Raw genomic sequence first — 23,151 nt, 5'->3', positions numbered from 1 at the left:
AGATTGAAAAAAAAAAATTTTTTTTTCTAGCCGATCATGTACCAAGAAAAACAAAGATTTGAAAGCCATGCAGTTTTTGACTTCAAGCCCCAGACTTGTAAGTGTATCTCTTTCTATGCTTCCACTTTGAATATTTTATGTTCGTTTTCTTTTCTTTGATTGATTGATGTGGCAGTGCGGAGTAATTTCATTTCATTTTGAATGCTGAGCACCGCTTGAATTGATAAACTGTAACCATATGTGGCTTTAACTGTGGCACGTTTACATTACATAGTTAGTTAATTACTAAAGAGTTGGGGCAGTAGCCATTGACAATGATTGTCAGTCAGCCATAGCTTTCTTGTGTAACCTATTGCATGTCCCCATGCCATCTGTGAATCATGAAACTTTAAGGGCATGTCAGCAGACTCATGAAGGGGAAATTTCTCTGCAAACCACAACACTTAATGATACGACACAGTATGTTTTCTTAATCACCTGCACCCTAGTTGAAACTTCTTAGCAACCCTCACTATCGCTAGTGTTCTGGCCGCAACTTCGTTGCAATGGCTATCCACACGCAACTGTGCTCGATACAGAGGTGTCTGGGGTGAATGGGGCGCTATCGCTTTAATATATTCAAGGCTACATGCCCTTTGTATTACCTTGGCACATGCATTCTTGGAGATTAGCCATGAATGGGTCCATACCAATATCACATACTTATTGCTGAAGTTGTCTGTTTGGGCACATATGTACCCAGTGGCACAACCTGGGGACCCAAGTTGTCCACTAGGCCATACAGCAGCCAACAGCAAGTTGTCTCTTCAGGCACATATCCAATGGTGCAGGTTACCTGCTTGGCAAGGCAGCAGCCGGCACATACCTGGTTACCTAAGCTAGTAAACAACTTGGGTCTCTAGTTATGTGCTACTGTACCGCACCTATTGGGCATCGTTAGCCCGCTATCGATGCTTTGAAACGCCGCTTTTGAGACCTTCCGCGCTGCTCGCGAACATACTGCACTATCGGGCGTGAAAGAGGCGAACTATATTTTAGTTTTCTAGGCAGTACACTTTTTTCCGGCGAGGCGGTGATCTTTGAATGCGCTCCCAAGTTTCGTGGTCGTCAAAGTAGATAGCAAAAATGGCCGCCCACTATCGATAGTTTGAAACGCCACTTTCGAAACCTTCCGCACCACTCACGGACACACTGCGCCATCGGACGTCAAGGAGGAGAAACTAATTTTTGTTTTGTTTTCTAAGCTGTTCGCTTTTTTCCCGCCAGGCGGTGAATATTAAACGCTTTCCAAAGTTTCACGATCGTCAAAGCAGAATGCAAAAATGTCTGACTCCGGAAGCGGCACGTGCATTTCTGGAGATCGCATATATTGCGATTCCGCTGTCGCTGCGGCTGATCTTATTGATGCATCGAATAGCAACGAGTCGGAGGACGCTGACTTTTCGTTGGACTTTGAGCCTGAAAGATACGACACACACCAGCCCAGAACATCGGCAGCCACAATCCAGCACGCCTAACTGTAGTGCTTGCAGTTAAATTTTTGTAGCAGAATACCTGTTAAACGAATTACAGAGATAGTTCCTATTAGACGGCAATACATTTTGTATATCTCATAATTTTTGTAACATTTTTTTCTTAGATAAAAGCGTGTCTTTATAAACTTTGTTCAATTTTATCCCACAAGCTTAATTTGGGCAATTACATCATTTTTATGACAGACATCTTTTATGTGTGAAACTTTTATGCGTGAAAAGTGCATTCATTCTGCTTTTTGTTTATGTATTACATAAAATATTGAGTGCAGTAGTTCCTTCAGAAAAAAAAAAAACCTGCCATAACCTACAAAAAAGAGCTATTTTCCCCATGGTAGGGAAAGAGTGATTGTGCAAGATTATGCAACCATCTAAAGTGGCCAAAAACAAAGCTATTGCTTTAAAATAGTTACTGTGTACTAAAAAATGGCTTCTGCAGTGAAATTTCCCTTTTGCTGAATTCATGCTATTTATACAACTAAGTAACCTTGGCAAAGCTGCAGGGTTGGTAATCGCCCAATATTTAAATTAACGGCTTTTATATGGAGGTCACCTCGGTAGACCATGTGGACATTTAACAGTTGAACCTCATTCATACAAATTGGAATAAACACGAAAAAAAAAAAAAATCTTACTAACCTGGAAACTGTTCGATCTGAAGTTACCAGAAAAATTTGGCAGACTAAACTGTGCTTGACTTCTACATAATGTAAAACGTTGTGTGAATCGTCGCAACAAGATGCCAACACACACCGAGCTGATACAGCCTGAGTGGCCAAGACATGTGTTGTCGCTTTTTCGGCGTTCGCAAGCTTATGTTTTTGCACTCCTTGAATTCGGCCTCAGTCAGCAGGTTCTTCGAGCGGGTCATTTTGGCAGCAAGTTTCGACATGAATCATTGCAGCACGACCCAGTGATGCGCATCAAGCTGGTGGGACGGGCCCGAGATGCACGTTGTCGTTTTCCTATAGTGTAGTGTTTTAAAACGACGATTAGAAACCGAAACAAAATTTAGCTCTGGAATAGATAAGATGCTTATTGCAATAATGTTGGCAGTGATAACTGTGAATGCAGCATGCGACGACCTGAGATGAGATTTTCTGTTACCGAAGTAGGAAACTGAGGGCACGCCAGTGTTTTCACATGAGACGAATGGGCGAATATTGCGAGAGAGCTGCTGTGGCAGGCAGCTACTGCTCTCGATTGCGCGCGCCTCGTGGCTTTACTAGTTTACATGAGATCTAGCAGACGGAAAACGTATCATACAATCACAGTTTGCTGATGTATTAAACGTTGGTGCCAAAAGATTGTTTTTCAGGAACATATGAACAGGTAAAAAAAAAAAAGAAAACTGTAACTGTGTTCAATTATTTTTTTGTTTTCGATCACGAACATTGGCGCTGGGAAATCATACGTAACAAGATCATTCAATGAGGTTCTACTGTATATCATCGATATGACGCAGATTTTGGAACCATGCATGGGGGGGGTATGCTGATCGTAACCAGGCACCAAGGCATATTTCTTATGTTTCTTTGCTATGCTGGACTCTGAATTTTAACATTCTGGGTTGTGTCACTTTTGGTGAGCAGTAATGGTGGCATTTTTAAGTTTTGATATCAGAAATGTTGATATTTAAAGCCTTTTGTAAGCATCCACTTAAATTAAAAATTTTTCAGAGGCTTCACTGTAGGTACATAATAAAAATTTAGGCTTCTTGCACGGTTCAAAATTACATAACAGTTCGCCTTTAAGAAATTAATACTGTAAATGTTAACGATAAGCTTATTTCCTAGGCTTGAAACTTTCTTTCGTAGCCTTATGTAGATTGGTCTGTGATATTTTAGTAAGGCCCCGGACTAAACTGCAAAATACCTTAGGTGTTACTGTCCATGTTGATTCATTTTGCTTTCATGCTAACAGGTATCCCATCCAGCTATGGTCAGCCGACCACTCAAGACATGCCGCTGAAGAGTGATGTAAGTCACAGTGTTAATTTTTATCCGGGGTTTTCTTCCTGTCCTCTTTGTGGGTTTATTGTGGGTTTATTGACCAGTTGCCATCACCCAAAAAGATCACATGCTCGTGACGCCTGCGGCAGAAAGGGTGTTCCACATCCGCCCCTAGGTTTGTGAGTGGTGGTTCTGGCTAACACTCCCAGGGTTAGTTCTAGTTGTAAAACATAAATACCCCAGAAAGCGGATGGGAAAACGGCTCCGCGGTAGCTCAATGGTGAGAGCATCGCACGTGTAATGTGAAGACGTGGGTTCGTTCCCCACCTGCGGACAGTTGTTTTTTCATCCATTTTCATTTCCATTAATTTATCATTTCTTTAATTCAATTAGTAAGTACAAGTAATTTCCCCCATGTTGTTCTTGGTGTCATTGTTTGTTGGCTTCTTATGGTATGATTAATAAAAATCGGGCCCCTCAGTTCGCTTTCTTCTCATTCTTAATCTTTTAAGGATGAGACATATAGAAACCCTCAGAAATGTTTATTTTCCTTCTTGATGTGCAAAATGCACTGAGAATAAGCGTTACCCACAAAAAGAACAACATATATATATTTGGCGGAAAGTTTTAGCAATAAGAAGCAACATCAGGAGAAAAACTGGAAGTGGGCTCCACCCCAAGCCAACGAGGCTTTTTTGGAACTTGTACAGACAGCTCTTGTCATATCTGAACCGTAGGTGCACATTGCATTTGCTTTACATTACGTGTGGTTATATCACAGCTTGATACCATTACAGCAGGATACCATTACGTCTTGCGTCGGTCCGTCTCTTCTGATCGTGCCTTCATAAGAATGCAAGTTGTGTGCTAAACTTCTTTCTTGTCTTTTCTTCCTGTTCTAAACCAACAGAATGTTTGCTGCCTGTCATTCAATGTTTGTAGAAGACAATTAACCAGCACACAATACCGAAACTCACAAGACGAAATTTTTTTTTTTTTTTCTGGTGTATTGCAGCACTCTTTCACAAACAATTAACGGAACGTCGTACATGCAATATTCAACAATTCAGTGTTTGTGTTTTGCAGGATTCCAGTGTTGTCGGCCCTGGTATTCAAGCCCAACTCCCAGCAGCTCACCGCATCGAAACGCCGTACTATGGCAACTTCACCACCACTGTGTTTGACCCGTCTATCCTGGGTCAGCCTGCACGCACAGAACCAGGGCTCCTGAGCACACCACCACCTTCGTCTTACGACTACATTTCTGCTCCTTCCTTTACTTACGTAAGTGCCTTTTGTTCTGCAAGAAAATAATCGGTATTGCTATTGCTTTCTCTTCTCATGCCATGCTTCCTGGTTTGCAAGTTTATTTATTCCTTCTTTTAAAAATACTTTGTAGGTAGCATTCATACACTGCTTGTTATTGAAGAAACACAGTTCTGATTAGATGCCTTAAAAGAGTGCAGTTTTTGGCATTCCATTGTAGCAAACCAACGCATGACAAGGGACTGTGAAACAGATGTGGAAACAGTGCAAATGCAATTGAAGCTTTTGCGCACACCATTGGTGAATCAGTTGACATTCATCCGATTACACCTGAAAGGCACGAAAAATTTTACACGAAAAAAAAAGATCATGTGAAGTAGGAAGATCGTGGCGGCCACTTCTAATGGAGGCGGAATGCAAAAACGCTCGTGAACCGTACACTAGGCACACGTTAAAAAAACAGACATGATCAAAATTGATCTGGAGCCTCCCACTGCTGATCACACTGCTGCTCATAATGTGCTAGAGTGATCATCACTTGCAACAAGATCTTAGTGGTGTAAGATAGGGATTGGACTTTTTCACTGCCAATGTTGACAAAACCTTGACACAAAATCAGTCTGGAGGGGGACAGAAATGAATACCTCTGGCAGGAGAAAGCATCTCTTTACTGTCATTCGCATAGAGTTTCTCACTATAACACCTAGAGGGTAAACTGGCGCCACCGTCTATGCGAGTTTCTTAAAGGGCGCCGTGCCCTCATGGTAATGACGGGATATGTGTCTGCGAGGCTTGTGTTGGCTGGTGTTGAACCAGGCTTCGTCTAAAACGTGGATATGGCTACACAAATAATGCGTTCTTAAAGTAAACTCCTCATAAAAGGCTTTCATTCACCCATATTACATCTCTCAATAAAGTTTACTCACCTGCAATGCAGAATCAAGCGAAGAAAAGCAAGAACAGACAAGTTGTTCCAAAGCAGGCGATAATCTTGTCGTCTGCCCTCCAACTTTAGTGGCCAGCTGATACATTTTACATTTGATATAATTGTGCATCCAATAGTAAGTCCTCAAAATTAAACAAAACATGTTTTTGTGTAATAATAAAGCTAAAGCAGTTTTTTACGTGCTGTTTGAGCAGGAAATGTATCGTTGTGACAGACGAAATGGTGCTAGCCAGGCGCGTCTTGAAGACGTTCTGGCTCTCCAAGAACGATGCCAATCCGAAGTCACAATATACCGGCATTCCCGTGGATACCACAGTGCAGCAGCGCCAGTTTTCCCTCTAGGTAATATAGTGAGAAACTCTATGGTCATTCGCTTCTTTGCCATCTAGATAAACTCCCGTCTGCCGGTTCTCTTTCTGCACATTCATCCTGCGGGTTCATCTGCTTGCCCTCTGCTTCTGCTATATTGGAGCACTCCTTCTGGCATTGTGATCAATAACTACACACCATCTATTCTGGTGCTCCTTTTTTTCTGTTGGGCTCTGTCCTTTGCTGTGAGCTAACCCATTGATGAAGAAAAGATCAGCTTGTACTCTCAACAGCAGGAGGAACGTGAGGTCTTTGTCCATTCCTACTTGCAGGCAGCACCCTCTCCAGATGTGTTGTGCAGCCCACCACAGAATGGGATCCTGAGCGCCACTCCCAATGCTTGTACCAGTGATGCCCCTCTGCCGTATGGTCAGGAAGTCACGGCTGTGCAGCAGCCACAGCAGCAGCAGCTGGTTGCCTCCTACTCTCCAGTGCCCTTCACTAACATGCTGTTCACCTGTGAGCCACCAGCGCCCTCAGTTAACCTGGCTGCTCAGCGCTCTAATGACCTCGAGGGCAGTGACCTCCCCACTGGCAAGTGTGGTTTATCTTTTCTCTAAAAGAAGTCACCATGAGCAACTGTTTTGCTGCACTCGGTCCTGACCCTGGTTGGTTTCAGTCTGTGCTTCAAAATCCCTCTAACCCTGTCTGGTGATTTGTGAGGGCCTCTCTTGCCTAAGGTAAAGTGCAGCACACCCAGCCTGCCCTTGTTGCACCTCACCACTGTTCATGTGGCAGCCTTTTAAAAAACCAGCAATGCTGTCAACTGTTCACTGTCTATAATGTGTAGCCACTGAAGTACACCTCAAGTACAGTGAAACGTTTACTTGGAAGTCCACCAGATCGCGAAAATTCTTCTGATTAAATGGATTTTCGAATTACCCGGAAAAAAAAGGGGGGGGGGGGAGGCAGAACTCCGCAACACAAGCATGTCACATTTATTTTCCGTGTAGCAGCAGGGCGAAGTAATCATTGGTGCGGCATTGCTTGGTATAGTAGCTTGCTGCACCAAGGTTCATGGGGCGTTATTCTTGGGTGATCACTTTCGGAAATAGTTTCACTTTCACAAGAATCGGCGTTAGACGCATCTGAGTGTACGGTCGACAGTGTTTTTGGCACTGCACGAAGATAACGAGCTTGGCACATCCAAGTCTCGTGAAAGTGAAACTAATCTCCGAAAGTTATTGCCCCGGAATAGTGCCCATGATCTCTAGCCTTCTAATCGTGCGCAGTATCTCACAGTCACCACTGCTACACTGAACAAAGCTGCTGACAACTTTCAGGGACTCTATAACTATCGCTAAAGCTGGCACACCAGTGGACTCATTATCGTCCCGGCCATCACTGGCACCCTGCCGGTGACTTTGTCTACCACGTTAGCGCACAATGTCTGCAAGTCTGCTTCTTTGTTCAGTAGTTGGCGGAGCTTAGTCAGCCTAATCTGTGGGTGCTATTCTTCACAATGACAAACAGGGTTACCAGATCCCTCCAACCACAGGTTACTAAATTGACATCCGTAGTAGCCCAACAGTAGGCAAAAGTGAGTGTTCTTTCTGACAGGATTCCAGGCCTAATTTAATTTTCTGCAAGGAAATCTACATATCAGTTTGTTTGTTTGTTTGTTTTTTTTCCAGGGAAAGCAGAAGGCCAAGATTTCACTGAAGCTTGTGTTAGAGTAACTGAAGAAGCCCCCCCAAAAAAGCACTAAATTACATTTTCTGCTGTTGCAAAGGCAATATGCTAAGTCAGGGTTACTCGCCCGAAGTTTTATCGTGGCTTTATCCGGATTCTGGAAGAGGCATTTTAAGTACATGCGCATGTACAGGGTCTGTGCGCAGCTATCCAACTGTCATGCGCCAAGATTTAAAAATATGCAAATGCCATGTAGCTGGACAGAACCAAGGTAATGTTGTTTGCTGTCACTTGGAGATACTCGGATTATTTTTTGCATTCCGCCTAATTACATAAGTAGTTTTAATTAATTTATCAACTTCTCAAATATTGCAATAATTAGATTAAAAGTATAAATGAGAAAATTGCAGAGCATCATGATAAACTCTGGATACAGCTTTCTGTTGCTCAATACGTGCTACATAAAAATTTTTACGGGCCTGAAAGAGGCCTGCGTATACACGCAAAGTGCCTTAAGCGGTTAGTCGTGCAGCAATTTTGCGTGTATTCGTGGGCTTCTTTCACGCTGGGAAAAACACTTTTATGTAGCACATATTCAGCAACAGAACGCTGTATTGGGAGTTTTTCATGTTGCTCTGAAATTTACTCGACCTTTCATGACATTTCTGATTGGCTCAAAATGCCGCCATTACCAAATTTGACAATGTCCGGAATAGTACATCGTCACTCCTGGCCCCGTCTTTGTACGCAAGCATAAACAAGCATATGGGTGACATTTTTCATGTGGTTGGGGAATCGTACACACACAACATTAGAGCAGTGGAGAAGACGTGATTTAATATTTGATGCAGCTGGTACTTACATAGCAGTGCTCCCACTCCTGCGTCAAATGCGCCAGATTACGCTTACGAGATTTCTTGCGCCATCCTGATAAAAATACACGATTTTGCGCCAGTGCGCCAAAATTAGTGCCTGCGCATTACTTATGTGGCCACAGTGGCCCACAGACGTGCGTAGCGCGTATGACTAAAGCGGCTTCATAAATCGAACGGCGATCGCGATAATTCGGGCCCGATGGGGACTGCCTAAAATCCAAATTGGGAGTCAGAAATATCCAAATTCGCCAGAAAATAACTGAATATATTACGCCAGTGGCTAGCCATTATTCTCGGTTGACCACTTTTGGGGATACGTTCACTTTTGCAGGATTTCGCGTCACTAGCGTCAGCGTCGACATACTTGGTAATGTGCCAGGAACGCTATCATCTGTTGACGTGTCCAGTGCTAGTCGCGCGAAATGTCGCGAAAGTGAAAGCATCCCGGAAAGGGATTGTCCAAAAATAAAGCCGAAGTTTGTCAACGCGGTCCTGCACAGGGGCACGTACGCTTGCCTACGATCTCGTCAGTCCATATCTGTACCACTGTTATGCTGTCGCCACAAAAAGACAAAAGTACAATTCATGCATGTACAGAGTCTTCAACCTTTGGCAACAGGACCGCGATTTTGTAGCGATGCCTTTTCCGCTGCCACTCCTTGCACTTCGTCAGTGGTATAAGAGCGGCACTCCGCCTGCGTTATATGGTATCAGCCGGCAGATAATGGTGGATGATAAGGGCGGCATATAGAATCGAGCGAAATGCACCACTACAATATCGCCGCGCAGAAGTCAACCGCGCTATCATAGCCAAATGACGGCGGTTTTCTTTTTTTTTTTTTTTTTTTTGAAACAGTCACTGCCCTCGTCGGTGGAGACATTGAGGGTGTAGTCGGCGCCGCTTAAACAACTTCAGTTGCCGCGACCGTGTTGCTAGTTAACATGTCAATGAATAAACGCTGGATGCGCAGAGCCAACCCAAATGCACTCCCGAATGGCTTGCCCGACGGTTTGGGCGTGCTCGGTGCTGGATTAACTAGGCTTCGCAATTTTCGGTTTCCAGGAGGTGGCGGAAACATGGCCAACCACCATGCGTACGCACACAACATTAAACAACGCACAACACGTGCGGCGATGCCAGCGAAATATTGCTATTTCCGCTCAACTCGGCGGTCAAATTAAAACGCAGTCGTGCAGGTGGAGTGAAGGTGTCCGAAATTTCGGTCGTACTTATACTTCAAATTTATGGGCCAGTGATGGTGCCTTAAGGTAGTCCGAATAATCGAGCTTGTTTGAATTGCTGGTGTCGAAATAATGGTCGATGCCAGTTGCTGAACAGAAGCTTCAGCATTACAAGGAAAAACAGACCGTTGAAAAGTACCTTGTGTCGCCTGATGCAATGACTGAGCATGACGAGGGGCTCATCAAGGCTGGCCAGGTGTTTCTGATTGATGCTAGAGCCTTGCTGAAAACATAACTAAGTGTCAGATGTCAATGAAAAAATCTTAGGACGTAAAAGGCAACATCTGAGCAGCTTTACTAAACTTGAAATAAACTAATTACAGCACGCGGCGTGAACAGGTTTGTTGTCTTCATTTAAATTCAAGGGAAACTCATCTATTTAGAGGCAGAGCAACATTGTTTTACAGCAAGCAAATACTTTCTGGAATAATGCTTGTCAATTTTAAGTGTTTAAAATAGCTTAGGACGTGTCCAGCAGCTGGCATTTATTAGCTCCAAAGTGCTCCAAAATCTGAATCGGATGCTCCAAACTGCTCCAAAATTAAGATTTTGCTGCTCCAAAAATTGCTCCAAATCTCAGTTCATCAGTGGCACCACTGACATAGGGAAATCCAGAAAACGGAAAAGCAAGGGATGATGGTGATGCTCTGACTCTTCTTTGTAGCCAGCGGAAGGACACAAAATTAACTTGCACTGCTACACAACACAGGAGCTTCGCACAGCTGTACAGATCATCAGTGCCCACATCACAGAATCGCTAGCTCAATCAGTGGACCTCTTTGAATTGTCATCCGAGATTGTCCAGGGCTGCCCAAGGCACTGCATAAGCAACGCTCATTGGCTTAAAGCCCCACCACACCGTCCCTGACAGTCCCGTGCCCGTGTCCATGACTGTCGGGGACGGACAGTCGAAGAGGCTCAGTTGTGCCTGCATCGCAGCCCCAGCGACAGCTCTTGGTTCCAGTCTTGAAGGCCATGTATTTACGTACTGCAAGTGCCAGAAGCAATCAACGTTACTAGATAGAAGCAATTGCAGGAGCTGGAAACACGTCATGGCCGCCATAAACGTGTTTTAGCATGCTGGTCTTGGAGGCCAAAATCGGATACTATGAATTGCCCGGTTGAATGCGCACGCCGGCTTTACAAATTATCCGGTATAATTCACATTGCAAATTGAATGCACAAATGCACAAATTCTACAACTTAATTGAATTTTCAAATAAACTAAAATTAAGTTATAGAGGTCTTAATGTATATTGTCTAGGTCCACCACTGTTAAATGTTTTAACAACTTGGTTCAATTCCTGGCCATTTATATGTGCACAACATGCAAAAAATGCTTGTCTACTGATGTGTAATGTACATAAAGCAATCCCATGGTGACCACAACCTCTACAGAGCTCTTTTAGGTTGTCTCTTTTATCTTTGGGACATCAAAATCAGTTTAAACTATTAATTGTTAACTGCTGGTAAGAGCAAATATTATTTACTAATTTATAGTAAATGGTTAATGCATAGGAAATAATGGTGTTACTACTTTGTAAATATATGCTTATTACTTAACTCTTGTTTAAGTCTTCACTTGTTTGAGTCCTTCCCAGATTCCTTTGGAACAAAGTGTAATCTAACTAATGGTCAACCAGTCTCTATAGTCGGAATCTGACATTGCAGGAAGCAAGTGCAGGAATTTCTAGTTGGCATTTATATCTGCCCTTCGAAAAACATCAGGAGTGGCTTACCATACCTCAAGTCATGACGATTTACATTTTTGGTATTGCATAAGTTTAATCTACCTCTTAAGTGTAGTATTCCTCTTTAGTGCACCTACATTGTTGTTGTGCTTTGGCTACACCTAGCCACAAGTACCGAAGCTGGACATGTTGTTGGTTAGGTAGCATTGCTGATTAAGAGCGCGCAATTCGGACAGTGTGATGAAGGAAACTGATCAGCAGCAGTAAATTTATTCACGCTTGCATGATTGCACAATTTGGGTGATTCCCAAATTTTAATGTCAGCATTGTTCTTTGGCAGCATAAATTAAGAACAACCTGCCAGTGTGATGGATAGAAGCCCTTTATTCATAAGTTAGCAGATTTATCTATAAGCATTTTGCATGCACAAAAAGGAAATAGCATGTAATCTATAGTGGCCTCTCGCTTGTTTTATATTTTAGGATGTTGGTTTTCATTATCTGAAGTTTATTTTTTGGCCAGTATATGTGCTGCTGGCCTGTTTTTTTTTTTTTTTTTTTTTCTTTTAGTTTTATACATTTATGGTGTGAATAAATTTGCTGTTAGTTGGTGCCTGTGTGATTTCCATTGCCCCTATTTCATCCAAATTAAGTGCCGTTTTACACCACCTAGCACTTTGCCTGGTGATTGACAAATGATTACAATTGCTATTTCTATCTCTCTGGTCTTTCAGATGTCCCAACCCTGCGGTTCTTTTACAACATTGGCTGTGATGTACGTTATTCTTACATTTCTGTTTTTGGGCACACGCTGTTTGCTGTTGTTTTCACTGGCTGTATCCTGACTCAGCCTAATTACCACACGAATGCACACTCTGTGCTACCATCCTTGGCAATGTACAATAGATTAGCTAGTGCAAAGCAAAGCGTATGGTAATTAAAAAAAAAGCACATTTGTTCATCCTTCATAGAACACTAGCCAGGGCTTGTAGCAGTCTTAGCCTGCTTGCACTAGTGCTGGTAGAAGCAATGGCAGAAAATAAATGTAATGTCAGTCAAAAACACAAATGTAGCATGCATTTCTAAATGTTTGCACTGTGCGTGCACCGTTTGTGGGATACATACACAATTTATTTAGTGGGAAACTAGGAACACCAGGGACTGAAAACCGCATCGCATTTAGACAAGAGGGATTTTTTTTTTTTTTTTTCATGTCTGAATAAACTTGCTCGAAGTCTTACCTTCGAGATTGGGCAGTATGCATCGCCCAATCTCTGAGGCCGTAAGGGCAGCTTAGATATTATCACAATTTGTTTCTTTGTATGCAGATTCTGCAATGTGTGCCGCCCCATCCTTCAACAAAGCGTTTTCGCAAACAGAATCTATTATTTGTGAAACTTGGCGAAACATTCGTAAAATCGTATAACGAGCTCAAATTCATATGCTTTACGAACAATTCTGGAGTTGGCAGGTATGTGAACATTTTTGCCCATAGAAATGCATATCTGGCAACTCTTCCAAATTTTTCGTAATGTTTACGTATGTAGGCTCATTTTACAATTTGAGAATGTTGCATCGATGTTCTTGAAAAATATATTTTGTTCCCCAAAAAGCTGTTCTTCATTCTCCAAACCTTTCATTCGGAAGCCTGATAAAAGACTCGAGAGGGCCAGGTATTTGCTTCAAGCAAGTTCATACAGACAAGTTCCTAGAGCAAGTGAAATTGCCAACAACAGACTCTGAAAAAGTCACTGTGGTTTAAAAACAATGTGTTGTGTGTCAGTTTGCTGTTCAAAATTTGCTGATGCTTGTTTTCTGCATCTAAGAGTAGAGTTTTTATTTATGGGAAAGGCTGAGAGGTTGACCTGAGCTGGTGAAATCTGAAAGCATCCAGAAGTAAATTATCATTAATAGTGTGTGTATGTATCCCTTAAAAAGTGTGTGCTCAGGAGGCAAGATTTAAAAAAAAGTGAATACTAGTTGGGTGCCACTTGCTATCAAATGAACAAAAAATTTTAATTACTGGAGTCAAATTAACTATTTGCATACTCATAGTAATTATGTGAATGCAAGTACAACCTTCATAAAAGCAGCAAGTTCTTGCCCTCTTTTATGATGCATGGAAGACACCAGAAGCCTGTGCAACTAGTGAAAGCTCATCACTAACGCTGATAAGAGATGCCCAAAAGTCACCAGCATTTGCACTTCTTTTTCCCCTCTCTTCTATGTGCAGTACTTTAGGACGTACGGCACCTCTCTGCAACCATGTGTGTTCCCATCAGTACAGGGCTACAATGGGAACTTCAGCGTGACCATTGTGCCATACATGGCTGACTCCAGCATAGTCATGCCTGATGTCAGGTGCAGTGTGTCGGAGACTACAGCAACCACGAACAGTTTCACTGAAAGTCTGAACGGTATTAGCCTTTCTTATTTACCATATTTGCTGAGGTAACACAACCACTAGAGCTTAACATGGGCACTGACATTTTCGCATCTCAAGATAAAAACATGTTGGCACAATTACATGTACACACCCTGGTTCCATTTACACCAACTATGGCTTGTAACTTAATGCAGTTTACTCAAATGTAACACTTTTAATGCAAAGCATTCTTGGCCTTACATGTTGGTAAGTAGGTTACTCTTTGCATGGTCTTAGGTCTCCTTATAAAAAAAATTGTATTCCTTGGAGGGTTTCGAACTTCTAGCCTGATGCTCTACCCATTAGGTAACAAATATACACATGCTTTTCTCACTAGTGCTTCTAGATGATTGAAGTGTGCGTTATGTCACATAGCAACAATTTGCTTCAGAAAGAGAGAGCGTGTGCGTGCATACCATTTTTCTTTTTAAGCCACAAACTCTGGAATGGAATAATTGTCAAGCTTACTACTGTCATTCGGGTGAATTCTTAAAAGCAGAAACATACGTTTCCCTCATTACTTTCTTTGCGGCAGCTAGCGCTTTGAGATGCTGTTTGAGATTGTACCACCTTCAGGATCAGCCCAGGTCGTAACAGGATAGGTTGTAACACATTCACCAGAGCAGAATAAATCAGTCATCATGTCGTCGTCTTCGCCATGATACTATCGTTGTCGCCATGCTGCTGTCACTTCACACGCAATTTCGCACCTTGCACGAACGTGCTGGTCTATCTGGTGACCCTTTGCTGTCCTTCCTTATACAGTACTGCAAAAAGACCAGCAACCATAGCCTTTTGCTGCTTCCATAACCAGATGTGCTCTTCTCTGTTCTTGGTGACTGGTGATAGCGCAGCAGCTTTTAAGAATATCTGGTGATGTAGAAATAAACCTCGGGCCTGATAGTCACTCTACTGCTCAACCAGTTGACTCAGGCGAGATGAGTTACGTACAGTGCAGTCCACTTATAACGTTGTCAAGAAATACGAAAAATTCCATCGTTATAACCGATCATCGCTATATCTGGACTGCCGTAAAAAAAAGAAAAAAACTGCCGAATATACCTTTGTAGTCCTGAAACCAAATTTGCCCCTTGCGGTAAGATATTAAGATATCGATGTTGTAGAAAGTAGGCTGTGAAGAATAAAATGTTTATTTATACCTCTCAATCATTGGGTGCGCTGAAATAGAAATCTGCACTTGCTTTTGTAGAAGTTTCGGATTCACAACGCTGTGTGCATCACGTTCAGCTGCTGCGCGAACACTGGCGGCTATAATTAAGCTTGCATTAAATCAATGGGCGACTCGTTCGACGACATTGCACTTTGGTTGGACATCGGGGTCGGTGTCAAAGACGGGCCATTGTCAATATTGTCGTCACTGCTGCTGCTGTCGTCGCCTCCGTCGCACAACACCGCCGTCTGTCGCGACAACGATCGCCCCGTCGGAGATCTCTTTGCAGAACGAGGCAACACTATCTGCACTCAAACTCCTCCATTGAAGCACCACCTATTTTATCGTCGGTAGAGACTGCTCCCAGAGTTCGGTAATGTCATACAGCGGCTTCCACCGTGTTGGTTTTGCCCAGGCGGGTTTCGTCCTGGCGCACAAAGCCTGTCTTTTTCGTTGATTGGCATAGCCCCTGCTTCTAGCCTTCATGATCGTGGCGCTCCCGGTTTTCAAAATCGTCGATATCGACTGCTCGAGCTCGTACTTCTTCGAGTCTCGCAAAATTTGCATTTTCGTCTCGAGAGGTGCAGCTTTCCGCTTTGTCGGTGCAGGCGCACCTGCCGCGGCGCATTTCTGCGCTTGCTGAGAGAGAGACAGCTTATGCTTTTTTCGCTCACTTTCTCCTCTATGGACGCTGGCACGACCACACCGGTGACTTGAAGCAGCTGGTGCCATCTTGTGCACGCTGCGCCAACTTGCGATGGATGCTCTCCGTGGCTTTCGCAATCAACGTGCGAGCGGAATGCGCTGCTCGGTAATAGGCACTACGCCCCCGTGTGCGCCCCCCCCCCCCCCCCCCGCGCGAATGCGCCGCGCGGGGGGGGGGGGGGGGGCGCACTCTGCCAACAACCGCGCTCGTCGCTCGCCCGCACCGTCTCTTATCTCCACACGGCTCTGACCTTTATGCGCCGTGCATTCGCCGCTCAGTTTCCGTTGAAGCGATAGACCGCACGTACCTTCGCCCGCTGCGGCATATGCGCTCGCTGCCAGCGTTTTGACAGTCGTTGTCTGCAGTCATTCAGTGTGATCTACTCATGTTTGTTTGTGCGCGCTCACACCACGCTTGTTCATTCAGTTAGTAATTGTCGGGCCACATTTTCCAACGCACGCTACACATGCAATGCTGCCCAGATCGGCAGTGCAGCACTACAGGAGTGTCCCTTCGCATGCGCTGCCCACGGGAAGCGCTTCTCATCAACACCACCAATTCACACGCGCCTTCTCGTGGTCATCGAGTCTCTCTTCATGTCGGTCTACTTACGCCGCAGCACACCTGCTTACTTAATCAGCTCATGTTTACTACAATTCATATTGCTACCAAAGCCGCTCACCTTACTTCGTATGACATTGCTGTGTTGCTATCGCATTCATTGCTTCGCCCTTAGGGCGAAACTGTGGCATTTTTTTTTTTCATAGCCCTAATGCATAAGTTGATACTGTTAAGTCGATGCATTGTTATAACTGATATATTGTTATATGTGGTATCGTTATAAGTGGACTGCACTGTACTATCTACCACTGCCCCTGTGATGGTAGTGAGTACTGTAGTACCGAATTAGTCCAGCATGCTAACCACTGCACTATCATGCAGCAATAGTGCTTGGTAATGTGTGCAAGGTTCTGCCCTCCACACAGTCTCTGAGGGTGATAGCATTGATGTGTGTATTTGGAGGTCGCAACATTCATTACCATAGCGGACAGTAGATCCCGTTGTGTGCATCGCATAGAAGTTCTTGAGAATATGGCAGTGTATTGGTGGGCAATTCTTCCGGCCAGATATAAATTTTTGGAAGTAAAACAGATCAGGGTTATGTTGAGGTGGTATCATCAAATTCCTCAGCTTGAAGATCGGTTATTCCTTTTATTGTTAAGGAATGGATCATTGTTATGGTGAGGTGGCAACAAGTATGTTACAATTTGTTGACTCTGCATGGTGCAGATTAGCTCTTCGCAACATGCACTAACCAGTGTGCATAATGAAAAGACCAGTGCAATATTATTTGTTTAATGTGTACTTTCAGAAGACGGCTCCCTCTCCTCCTCATCACCTGGCTTTGGCTCTGTTGGAAATGGCAATGCTTTGGGTTCTTCACCATCCCTCAGCTATGAAATGATGTCACCATCTGCTTCACAACCTCAGAACTGACAGCACTGTTACGCTGTGTGGTAGGGCATGAGTGTTCAATATGTGGTACACATGCCCAAGCTTCCCAGTTGCTGCCATTATCTCTCTAGTCATTTGAAAAACCTGCTTAGCAGCAACATAACTCGTGCAGTTTTTCCATACCTGTGATAAGTGGCAGTGCCACTCTGAGATCACTGCAGCCATTTGTCTGTGCCTTATCACACTTGGGACTGTTCACATTCAACACAGGACACCAGCCTTCATTCAGTCTTATTGCAGGTGCTAGCAATTTTTGCAGTGGTGGTATTTTCTTGACATGCAGATTGCATTTCTCTGCACATGTGAATGCAGCGTACAGAGTGGTTTGCTGTCCCAGTGCCAAAAGCAAATGGTGCTTTATTGTTAACTAGGAATCTCTGCCTTGTTTATGCTTTGGAAATCTGTGCAGTAGTTCTTGTATAATACAAGCTTTGTTCAAAAGCTTAATGCCACTGTGATATTTAATATAGACAATAGGCAGTTAATTGATCACTCTTTGGCACTGTCTGTTCATCAAAACTCCTAGTCAGACACACCAATGTAGCACTTCCGTGCTCCAACATGGTCACATTTGAGCATTGCCATCTTTAGTTGCATAGTTACAGCCTTACTCTAGTCAAACATGCCAAAGTGGCAGTGCAATACACACACTGTTCTTTAAAATGCAGCATATTTTATGCACATATATTGTCTTATATAAAAGGCCACTATTTTTCTTAGCTCGTATTTTTGTATAGTTTTGGGCCTACTGTAAACTGTGAACAAATATGACCTTCAAATTGCCATATTCCCTGGTAACTTTGTCATGTCTTTCAAAAACGTTTTTTCCTTTTTGTCAACCTTCTCACTGGTAGCAGCCTCACCACGCTTAATTCAGCTGTTACCTTATTCCTTCAGTGCTCATCTACACAGAAATTACTTGTACTTGTGATCATCAGTGAATTGACAGCTTGTATGTCTACCATGCTCGACCACTGCCACGTCGCATAAGAGAGCTTCTTGGCCCGACAGACTTTTCTCATTGAGCAAAATGCTGCATTAACTCAATCGCTGCATTTTTTTTTTTTTCGTTGTACTTAAAGTGTGTTAGTCACTGTTTAGACAAGTGTTCTGACATTTGTTTTGTGCATTTTGTGCTCTCACTACTGGCCATGATCTCTTTGCCCCTATGCTCACTTATTTCTTGATATCCAACAAACTAAAACTTTTTTTCATTCCCTGGGAGCAGATCACTCACTCATACCTACCATTCGGCAGGAATAGCTGTGTTAATTGATTGCCTGCCAAATGTGGTAAAAAAATTATTTTAGAGATTGGTGTGACCAAACTTGAAGAAAAAGAAAAAAAAAAGATTGTTAAGCAAAGGCAAGAAAGACCAAATATGACCTTGTCACTGTCATGCTGTGATAGCATTACACATGTATTCGTGGTGCAGTGTACCTGGATTTGTTGTTCCTTTTTTTTTTTTCCCCTGTTAGAGAGGTGCGAGTTGCCAGCTCATGTGTTAGCCATTAATATAATTTTTGTTGAAACATTGTTCCCTTCAAAGACTGAAGTTCAGATGTTACTGCCCCTTTTTCTTCATATAAAGTACTTTGGTGTGTCGTCTGTTTTCTTCTTTTAACCTATAAAATACCCAACATGGCCTTTAGTAATGTGTGAACTGTTTTCCTCAAAAGTTGAGGAAAATATCTTTTCTGCGTAGTGCCTATTTTTTAACATTAACTCGTGCCATATTAGACCCTACTTTTGCCTTGTGCCATTCAAACGCTTGTGCATTTGGTCATTGTTTTGTCTCAAGAACCAAGGCACAGCCAATGTCTCCCCTGTTTAAACCTTCTTTGTTGCGTCTCTAAAAAAGTGAGGCGAATGTATGTCACAGCCACTGTTCTTACTACTTAAACCTGAGGCATTGTTTTGTTTGTTATTGGAGATTTTTATGCCACCAGGGTGGTATCAATACTTCTTTTTTTGAACACGATAAAGAAAAGAGCAGTATCACCTTGTTTCCTTTTCATTGTATCTGTTGCTAACTGCCACGCCCACTTTTTACTTCTGTAACTCTTTTTGTGCGTTTTCTTCAAATAAAGAAGACCAGAAGCCCAAGGCAAAAGTCTTATTTCTGTTGGCGGCAGTCACGTGTCCAGTGCCTTGCAGTGCTTCCATACATTACAGAGAAACTTTGTTTGCATCACTTAGTGTTTGTGCTCCAACTGTTTATTTTGTTAATTAAATAGCAAGCACAGTACCTTGGTACAATGAATACAAATATAACGAAATATCTGATATAAAGTAAATCGAAGAGGCGGTTGGTTATGCTTTAATTAAAGAGCTATGACAACGAAAATGCACCCGCTGTGGTGGCATAGTGGATATATTCGTTGTAACGAGGATCGACCAGTAATGCCTTGCGGAACTGGTACCAACATATTTGCTGAAGATATAACCAGCAAATGCCGGAAGGATGCTGCTGAGCGTAAACATGCATGAAGCGAAGATGCACGTCAAAACGAGTGTAGCCAAACCATACTATATTAGAGCACTGCACGGGCCGATTTTTCCAGCCCGGCCCGGGCCCGTTATTTCGTTGGGCTGCCCGCCCGAGCCCGACCGAAAGTTTTATGGCGAGACCCGGGCCCAGCCCGGGCCCGGAAATAATCTACGTTACCCGCCCGGCCCGAGACCGAAAAATATCACCGAGCGGCATTAAAAAAAAAAAAAAAATAGAGAGTGAAAGGAATTTATTCTTAAGGCATAAATACATGCCATATGCAATTATGAACACCATTTGAGCGGTCTGAACGCAAATACCAGCGTGCAAAGTAGTACGAATGACCCTGCCGAGCAGTATCGCAAGCAGTTTCCAACGGCGCGACCTTGATGCGGCCCAATCCACTTCTATCACAGCGCCGCCACAGTGTTTTTCCACGCCGGGCGCCTCACAGCAAAGCATGCGCCGCCCCAGCCGCTCGTACCACTCAGTAACCGTATTCTAGTGCACTGCCGAAGCGCAGCCACGACCGGTCATTAGCGCAGCGCATGGATGGAGTAAAGGGAGAAAGAAAGCTTCGCGTTCCTCCATGGTGCAGCGTAATGCGCTGCTGCTAGGCGGCCGGTTGAGAACATGCGTGCAATCATGGATGGACACAGTGCCATATTTCAGCAGCGTGACGAATTATCTTAGTCATCGTTTTACCAATTCGCCTTTGAATAAGTCGCGAGCGCGCTTACGCCGCGCTGAAAGCATTACATTGATTTAGATAAGGAATACAATGTCATCCTTTGGTTTGAGGCGACTTCGGTCTTTCTGGACGTTTCCATTCTGTTCAAACAGCGCAAAATACGACGGAAGAAGAAAAGGAAAGTACACAAGAGTAGCACTGCTAGCTTCCAGCTGCGCCCGGGCAGCAGGTTTTTCAGAGTTGATACGCGCGAGGATAACTCGCTGCACGTTACATGCACACCACCAGAAAGTCCGAGCCCGGCCCGGGCTCAGGTCAAAAAGCACATGCCGTGCCCGAGCCCGTGAAAAACCAGCCCTACCCGGCCCGGGCTTTCGGGTAAGCCCGAGACCCTGCAGTGCTCTATACTATATGCTAATGTGTAGACTGGACAAGTGTTGTAAGCCTTGGCCTCAACTTTGCTTCAGCTATAGGACAACGCTTTATTTGCTCAGGAGCAGCCAAGAAGAAAAAAAATCACAGCATATCTACGGGGTGAATGATGATGAGTGGGCGAAGCTCCGGAGGGAATCATCGGATCTCCCGCTTAAGGGGACGCTAGCACAAACGCGTTAGAAACGTGCAGTACTCTCTAGTAAGGGGGAGCGGCCACAGCGTCTTACGCAGCCATTTACACATGCCGGAACGTGCACCGCGTTTGCCGACGCCATCACATGACTGCTGAGAGAGTATACCCCCCGTATTCATAAACGCACCTCGACTTGAACTTGACTTGCCACCGCCTTGGGCAGCGCGTTCGAAACGCGTTGAAGGTAAGGCGGAGAGGCCACAGCGTCTTACACCAGCTTCTTACACGGGCCGTAACGCGCTAGCACAAACGCGTTAGAAACGCGGCCTTTCGTTAATGTTGGGTATTTATTGCCATCGTGGTGCGTGTGTCTATGTGCGCTTCGTGGCGTAGTGGGCTAAACGCCGTGCGCTCGGAAGCGAGGGGTCCCTGGTTCGATTCCGCGCTACGGACACAACTTCGGAATTTTTTTTCTCATTTTTCTCAGACTGGTTACACACTACTACTACTACGACGGGGACGGAACAGGTGCCGCTATAAGGAGCTTCGCTCCTAAAAAGATTACACCATCTTCCCGTAGGGGAACCCTGAGTAGTATGCGAAGCAGCCATGGGGTCGACTCAAGGTAGTTTTATCAGCTGTATAAACTTGGACATGCAGCAGCGCCAGCAACGCGCAGAACTGTTGTCGACGCCGTCGGCGTTTTGCCCGCGTTCGCACCGAACGCGCGCGGCGTTGGTGACTGTTGCCGGTGCCTCTGGGGTGCCGACCGTCGCGCCTCTAACTTAAAAGCTGCTTCGCATTATCGCGCACGGAGCCGCAGGTGTTGCCATTCGTTGCGCAATCCGGAGAGGCCTATAGACCTTTTCACAAACCGACGTTTGAGCAGCGCCATTGGCCGACACGAGCGACGTCTAGCGTCGCCGCCATTTTGGACTGTGCACCTTGCGAGAGCAGGCCGGCCGCACTTCGGTTGTGTGATCTTCGCCGCGCATTATTTCGATTGTTTTCTTCCGCTTCGCTTGTCTTGTGCCGCTTCACTTGTTACATGTTTCACGTGCTCGCGTGAGCGCTCAGTGTAGTGTGCCATGGCAACAGCAAGCCCAGCCAGTGGATGTGGTGTTCGTCGGTAGCGGCGGCAGCCGCGTCTGCTTCGTCAAGACCTGGCGTGGTAATCAGCGGTATATTTCATTGTTATTGCTGGGCACATGTGACCATATCGTCGATTGAATCTGATCACCATTACGTTTCGCGATTGATGGGTGCCTCATTTAGCGAAATCAGGCGCGTACGTAGCTGTCGGGCAATGCTTATAGAACCAGGCGCCGGCAGCCCGACGACGCGTGTCAGTGGTTGGTAGATATGCGGTGGTTACTCCATACGCTTCCGACGCAACTGAACAGCTCAATCATCCAAAATTTATTGGATCTGGTACGGTGCAGGGTGCTTATAACCAAATGTCAAAGCATAAAGCGGGGCGATCGAGCAGCGCGGTACCTGCAGCGAACCGACGCGCGGCAGTGATCACAGATGCCAGCGCGACTGATACAGCCCAGGTGCTACATTTTTATTTTTAGTATTTATTTATTTATACATACTGTCAATCCCAATAGGGATTATAACAGGACTTGCTATAAAGATATATTTGTTTACATATATTTTACGTTTGTTTACCTGGGATGGCTTTTCTTTCGAATGTCTGAATTTGGAACAAGCTTCGCTCACGGTGAACCTTAACGTAGATCGTGCGCGAAGTTTGTATTGAAGATATCGCGTACGGCAGGAATTGTTCGTGTGCGCTATCTCTGAAGCGACATAAGCCAATAATATTGCAGCGTTAGGGCCATCTCTGCTCTTTCTCTTGTTTCCCTTACACCGTCTCACTGTGTTATGTTCATAATAAAGTAATGTTGAGTCTTAACAATTGTCGAATAAATACATATGCATATGACTGTAAACAACTACTGACCGTGAGTGAAAAGCGCTTAGTGGTCAGCGAAGCAGTCTCTGCACGCACGTAAGTATTTCACTTGATCGACTGTGCGAATTTTTTTTCGTTACTGTTATTCTTGCAAGCATG

The 23,151-nt window shown here is 44.3% G+C and overlaps 1 protein-coding gene and 1 non-coding gene across 3 annotated transcripts in view; both read left to right on the top strand.

Annotated features, from left to right (window-relative positions):
- Positions 1–19,446, top strand: part of LOC119449651 (uncharacterized) — a 69,512-nt gene extending 50,066 nt beyond the window's left edge. Inside the window, exons 17-23 of one of the 2 annotated variants that reach the window (XM_049665346.1) lie at positions 31–97; positions 3,456–3,511; positions 4,571–4,768; positions 6,338–6,599; positions 12,239–12,279; positions 13,738–13,921; positions 17,182–19,446. In XM_049665346.1, coding sequence (XP_049521303.1) covers positions 31–97; positions 3,456–3,511; positions 4,571–4,768; positions 6,338–6,599; positions 12,239–12,279; positions 13,738–13,921; positions 17,182–17,303 — 930 coding nt within the window. In that variant the 3' untranslated portion in view covers positions 17,304–19,446. Of the gene's footprint in view, positions 1–30; positions 98–3,455; positions 3,512–4,570; positions 4,769–6,337; positions 6,600–12,238; positions 12,280–13,737; positions 13,922–17,178 lie in introns of both variants that reach the window. The other variant, XM_037712869.2, reaches the window with a different exon arrangement.
- Trnat-ugu (transfer RNA threonine (anticodon UGU)) lies at positions 3,748–3,819 on the top strand. Its single transcript has one exon. It is a non-coding gene; the product is annotated as a tRNA-Thr (tRNA).
- Positions 19,447–23,151: the final 3,705 nt, after the last annotated feature.

This window comes from Dermacentor silvarum, chromosome 4 (genome assembly GCF_013339745.2).
Source record: "Dermacentor silvarum isolate Dsil-2018 chromosome 4, BIME_Dsil_1.4, whole genome shotgun sequence".
In the NCBI taxonomy this organism is placed as follows: Eukaryota; Metazoa; Arthropoda; class Arachnida; order Ixodida; family Ixodidae; genus Dermacentor; species Dermacentor silvarum.
The sequence above is the reverse complement of the archived record's forward strand: the minus strand, read 5'-3'. Positions and strand labels throughout refer to the sequence as shown.